General features: G+C 39.4%; 1 protein-coding gene across 1 annotated transcript in view; it reads right to left on the bottom strand.

Moving 5' to 3' along the window:
* Nucleotides 1–1,829: 1,829 nt before the first annotated feature.
* The window catches only part of chrm4a (cholinergic receptor, muscarinic 4a), a 62,158-nt gene continuing 57,248 nt past the window's right edge, over nucleotides 1,830–6,739 (bottom strand). Inside the window, exon 7 of the mRNA XM_047355659.1 lies at nucleotides 1,830–2,623. Coding sequence (XP_047211615.1) covers nucleotides 2,378–2,623 — 246 coding nt within the window. The 3' untranslated portion in view covers nucleotides 1,830–2,377. The remainder of the gene's footprint in view (nucleotides 2,624–6,739) is intronic.

Here is a 6,739-nt window from a genome sequence, read left to right as displayed (position 1 = left end):
CAGCTGGAACCATTCTTTCCTCTTGTCCTCTGGGAGAAGAATTCATCTTTGTTTCTAAGACAGACGGCAACTTGCAGCCATCTGCTGATATGCTAAGCCTGAGCAACATCCCTGTCAAACTCATCAACTGAGCTCTCAAGCTCCGTAGTGGAGAGAACCTTTACCAAGCTCCGTCTTATGAATATTATCCAGTCTAAGTAGTGTAGCACTGTAGTGTTGAAGAATCCAGTCCAGTTTTTCAATAAATAAATATTTTATCTGTTCTTCTATATGTTGTTTGACACTTGAATGTTTGACATTTTGTAGATACAAAACCATTTTCCTGATTATTCTTTTTTTTTAATTTTTTTTTTATTAAAAGTAAAAAGCCATACAAACTAACTAGTGCCTGTAAAACAAACCGGGCAAGAATGGCAGCCATGGACAAAAACCAATGCAGACAATGGCAACACAAAATCTGACAAAAAAAGAAAAATAATCTTACTGACAGATTTGGAGTGGCCTAGTCAAAGTCTGGACTTAAATACATTTAGATTTAGATAACCCTTATTAAATGAAATCAGTATAAGAAAGCTGGGTTTTGTATTTACTCAGATTATCTTTGTGTAATCATTGTTTAATGATCTGAGTGACAAAAAAGCAAAAACTAAAAAAATGAGAAGTTTTTACCAAGAAGTAAATGCATCACAAACCTCAAAATGTGTTTTAATATAGCTCACATCAAGCATAGCAGGTATGATCAGTTGAGGTAAATACAGAAAAATGAACCGACAGAGTAACTGTCAGAATAAAAGTTTAACAAGTCAGAAAAAAGGGTTTTAAAGAATCTGTAAGCAGTGTAAAATAATCTGGTAATATTAACCATCATTAGCCAGGCATGGTGTGTTAGTGTATGTTATCACCTTGTCGGTACCGCAGTCGTGTCTTCTTTGCTTCCTTTCTAGCAGGTACTAAAACTGCTGAATGATATGTCTCTTTGGCTAATTAGTGGCCATGAATGAAAAAGTTGCAGTTAGATTTATGTTATTCAATGTGAAGAAATATTAAACTTCATAGTGGCCTTTTTCTTTGGAAGCTACAAAACTATGACAATAATCAGGTAAAACATATCAATCCATGGGAGCATGATGTTCAGAGAACTGACTGAAAGCCATCTTTTTTATTTGGACCTGAGTTCCCCAAAAAAGCAAATCACTTCAGGTTCAGACTCACAGATGCCCTCATTTCTGGTGGACTCGGGGACTTCCTGAACCATTTTTTCTTTTTTTAACAACATTCTCATCTGTCCAATGGGTCACAGTCAGAACACTATGCTCACGCCCACTTTGTCATACATAGACCAGAAAAACCCCTTAATGTTAAGGCTAAAAGGCATCTGAGTTACATAATGGAAAGACTTTGAGACATCTTCTAAAAGAAGAAAGGAACGTTGTAATGGAACCAACCAATAAGAGATCATTAGCGTTAGCTTCATCTAGGACTACATATGTATGCTGCACCCCCCACTAAACAAACAGTCCACTCAGCAGACCATTTCCACTATTTATGGGTGAGCAGTACCTGAACGAGCTTTAGTGGATCTTGTCTTTGATGCCTTCATTGTTGTTAAACCTGAAACTGCACATCCAGTCATTTTGGAGTTTAAATCCTCTATCTGACATCACATCCTCCTACTGTTCCCTTTCTCAGTCTCCTGCTGTACAAATAGCTGATTTACGGATCAACTGTAGGATCTAGAAGAACTTTTTAATGATGCTGCACCAACCTCATCCATCTGGGTCGATAGTTGGACTGTCACAACACAGCCAGTGGCCAATTACCCACACAAATGCCCTCAGTACTTTAATATAATAGAGTTCACATTACATCAAAACTTGAATGTATGTCTTGGCAAGGGTTTTTCCTGGAGGTTAATTCATCATGGGGAAAATGACAGTATGTCCAAACAGGCTACAAGTCTTCTGTTAGTCCAAATATACATTAAAACACTGGACCGAGTCAGAGCAGCTGATATGGCTGCAGCAGTATAACTGCTCTATTTCAGATTCATCTCTACGAACTTTAATTTCCATTTATGCTCTCCACACCTTACATCTCATCCATACTCCACTTTGTCTCATTATTATAGTAGCTTTTCTACTGTCTGTGGAACTGGTTCTATTTAAGGGAAAGCTGGGCAGCTCTCTCACGTTTGCTCTGCGTAAAGGATGATCAACAGCAACTCGTAGAATAAATAGATGCATATCCCGTCACACATCAGAACTCTTTAGATTTCTCCCATTTATGATTCATCCCCTATTTATCCAGTCTTCTTGTCACTCACCTTTGTACAGTGTTTCCTCCCATCCCATCCCACCCTGTATCTTCTTCTTTCATCTCATCTTGTACCTATATTCTTATACTGGCACAGCAGCAGGTTTTTGAAAGTCTTTTTGAATGTGGCATTGCACAGTGCGTAACAAGCTGGGTTGATAGTCGAGTTGACATAACATAGCCAGTAGCCAATCGCCCACACGGTGTCAGGGACACAGGACTGACAGAAGGTGGATATCAGCACCATGACATTATACGGTGTCCATGTAATGATGAAAGCCAGGAGGATGGCAAAGATGGTCTTGGTTACCTGCACAGAATGGACAAAAACAGAGAGCAGAAAATTGGTCTTATTAAAATAGAAAAAAGGTACAAGAAATTCCAAATGAAAGAGTCTTGCTATTTTCTTTTAAAACACTGTTTGCTTTTATTTAAATATCTGTAATGCAGGTAAAACCATATTTCTAAATACACTAAATACTATGCCTTTTAACGATTTGTCTAGACAATGATGTCATGAATTTGTTAGCTCCAGAGTAATGATGATGAGGTGCTCATAGGTTAACTCCAAAACATCTGAGCTACATGGAGACACCCTGTGGCTGTATTTAGAGGCAACACCTTACAGACACAGCTTTCTTCTATAGCATGATGGGAAAATCAAAAGAATTGAGTCAAGAAATCAGGAAGAGAATTGAGTGCACCCAACCTGAACACCAATGGGTCTTCCAGATAGACAATGTACCTCAGCGTAGCATGAAATTAGTTACAGAGTGGCTGAAGGACAATAAGTCATTGTTTTGGAGGGCCCATCACAAAGTTCTGATAATAGTCCATGAGAACATTGGTGGGCGAAGCTGAAAAGATCTGTGTGAACAAAGAGGCCTACAGACCTGGCCCAGTTCTGCTGGGTCCGTCAGGAGGAATGGGCCAAAATTCCAGCAAACTATTGTCAGAAGCTTGTAGAAGGAAACCCAAAACGTCTGACCCACGTTCTAAAGTAAAAAAATTATTCTTTAAAGATGTTTTCTCTCTCATTATTCTCGCATCTAGCATACAGTACCTTGTGAAAGTATTCGGCCCCCTTGAACTTTTCAACCTCTTGCCACATTTCAGGCTTCAAACATAAAGATATAAAATTCTAATTTTTTGTGAAGAATCAACAAGTGGGACACAATCATGAAGTGGAATTAAATTTATTGGATGTGTCAAACTTTTTTAACAAATAAAAAACTGAAAAGTGGGGCGTGCAATATTATTCAGCCCCTTTACTTTCAGTGCAGCAAACTCAGTCCAGAAGTTCAATGAGGATCTCTGAATGATCCAATGTTGTCCCAAATGACTGATGATGATAAATAGAATCCACCTGTGTGTAATCAAGTCTCCATATAAATGCACCTGCTCTGTGATAGTCTCAGGGTTCTGTTCAAAGCGCAGAGAGCATCATGAAGACCAAGGAACACACCAGGCAGGTCCGAGATTCTGTTGTGGAGAAGTTTAAAGCTGGATTTGGATACAAAAAGATTTCCCAAGCTTTAAACATCCCAAGGAGCACTGTGCAAGCAATCATATTGACATGGAAGGAGTATCAGACCACTGCAAATCTATCAAGACCCGGCCGTCCCTCTAAACTTTCATCTCGAACAAGGAGAAGACTGATCAGAGATGCAGCCAAGAGGTCCATGATCACTCTGGATGAACTGCAGAGATCTACAGCTGAGGTGGGAGAGTCTGTCCATAGGACAACAATCAGTCGTACACTGCACAAATCTGGCCTTTATGGAAGAGTGGAACGAAGAAAACCATTTCTCAAAGATATCCATAAAAAGTCTCATTTAAAGTTTACCACAAGCTACCTGGGAGACTCACCAAACATGTGGAAGAAGGTGCTCTGGTCAGATGAACCCAAAATCCAACTGTTTGGCCACAATGCAAAACGATATGTTTGGTGTAAAAGCAACACAGCTCATCACCCTGAACACACCATCCCCACTGTCAAACATGGTGGTGGCAGCATCATGGTTTGGGCCTGCTTTTTGTCAGCAGAGACAGGGAAGATGGTCAAAATTGATGGGAAGATGGATGGGGCCAAATACAGGACCATTCTGGAAGAAAACCTGTTGGAGTCTGCAAGAGACCTGAGACTGAGACGGAGATTTATCTTCCAACAAGACAATGATCCAAAACATAAAGCCAAATCTACCATGGAATGGTTCACAAATAAACGTATCCAGGTGTTGGAATGGCCTAGTCAAAGTCCAGACCTGAATCCAATCGAGAATCTGTGGAAAGAGCTGAAGACTGATGTTCATGAACGCTCTCCATCCAACCTCACTGAGCTCCAGCTGTTTTACAAGGAAGAATGGGCAAGAATTTCAGTCTCTCGATGTGCAAAACTGATAGAGACAAACCCCAAGAGACTTGCAGCTGTAATTGCAGCAAAGGGTGGCGCTACAAAGTATTAATGCAAGGGGGCCGAATAATATTGCACGCCCCACTTTTCAGTTTTTTATTTGGTAAAAAGGTTTGACACATCCAATAAATTTCATTCTACTTCATGATTGTGTCCCACTTGTTGTTTCGTCATAAAAAAAATTTATTTTTATATCTTTATGTTTGAAGCCTGAAATGTGGCAAGAGGTTGACCAGTTAATAAATCATTTTAGTAAACCTAACGGAAAAAAGTTTTTTTACACAGAGAAATAGTTTCAACTGTATGTGTGAGCTGCAGCTAGTAATAGCTTCGGGAGGACACGTGATTCAGTGTTATATAAATAAAATAGAACTGAAAAGCAGTGAATGCCATTACGTCCTTGTATCTAACCCAAGCATTTTCAAAGGCATTTACTTTCAACAGAGAAGTAAGAATTATTCAAGCCCAAAAAAGACCTCTATTTCAAGGGAGGAACCAGCGTTACATCTTCACATAACTGCAAATAACCAGTTTTCGATTCTAGCTTTAATTGCCATATTAGAGCTTGTTGCATGAAAAGCATCATTTGTTCCACAAAAACAGATTTTTGACAGAGCATGGCAGAGTACAATAGCAAAGTGTACTCTAAAAGGCTTTCATTTGCATATAACTGGGTACACATGTAGAACCTCAATAGATTTATACAGGATTTACTTTGAAAGGAGCCTTCACATCAAGATGAGGCACTGGGGCCTTCACAAATGGAACAATAACATGACAGACAGACTTAGGGTCCCAAAGAATCCAATACCTGTGTCTGGTAGGTACAGGATTATGTGAGGCTTATGTGGACAAAACCATGATGGTCTGGGTGTGGTCTCTCTTGGACAACAAGAACCTTCATGATGTTTCAAGAGTTTATTTCTGTTCATTTGAATGATTGTGGCTTGCAAGTGAGGAACACTCCAAATTTGAGTTTCCTAGAAATTTACATAAGAGCAAAAAACAAGGATTTTTATTACAGAAATTGTTGCCTTGACAGTTGTCTAGAAAACCCCACAATTTCACTGTTAAGAAAGGTGGTTGTTTAGTTAGGAGATACTCCAGGTTTGGACTGTGACTGGAATCAAGGGCCACCACGGATGAATAACACCATTGTTCCACACATGATGCCACCACGGATGGCGAAAGCTCAAAACCTTTCAGCTCCTTGGAATTCACTAAATACCCATCAGTTGTCTGCTAGTGAACCAAAATACATCCAAACAGGTTGTGTCAGATCTGACAGTAGTATATCTGGAGGGGAGCAGTAGAGCTGGCACCGGACTTGAGAGATTAATCACTCTTTAGTTGACCTAAAAGGAATAAAATACAAACAGCTACAACTCAATTCTAAAACTGCAAAATATATTATATAAAAAAAAGGGTGTTTCTAAAACAGTGGATTTATGGAACCTTGAAGGCAGTGCAGTAGTAATACATAGCTCTGTAAGATTAGGTTTAAGCATTTTCCTCCTCTTTTGTGATGGAGATTACTGCTGTGCCTTCTATTATGCACAGCTTGAATGAAACATGCAAAACATAAAAAAAACCAATAAAAGCAATATCGTCTGTAAACGCATGCATTCATGCTAAACCTCCGAAAAGAGCGTGTCCAGTACCATCAGAGCATAATGGATCAGCTATGTGATAAAACCATGCAATGACAGAGACGCAGATGTTCTTTTGTTGATAAAATCCTGACAAGATTGCTCTACTATGTAGTCGTGAGCTCAGCCCCTCTGCCAAATCCCGTCCTTCTTCTGCAGGGGTGCATCAAATATTGTTTACAGGGTTCCAGGTATGGGACTGACCATTCTTACACACATCCCTAACTCAACACTCTATGGGACCATGTTGCACAACAGCAAACCCATTACTAGTCTGTCACATCTCCACAATGCATCCCTTGAATGGTACACTAAGTTGGAAAAAGAGGATAAACTACAAGCAAAACAGTACTTTAATTTGTTA

Source organism: Girardinichthys multiradiatus, chromosome 24 (assembly GCF_021462225.1).
Source record: "Girardinichthys multiradiatus isolate DD_20200921_A chromosome 24, DD_fGirMul_XY1, whole genome shotgun sequence".
NCBI classification, from domain to species: Eukaryota; Metazoa; Chordata; class Actinopteri; order Cyprinodontiformes; family Goodeidae; genus Girardinichthys; species Girardinichthys multiradiatus.
Note: the sequence above shows the minus strand (reverse complement) of the source record. Positions and strands in the feature narration are given on the sequence as shown.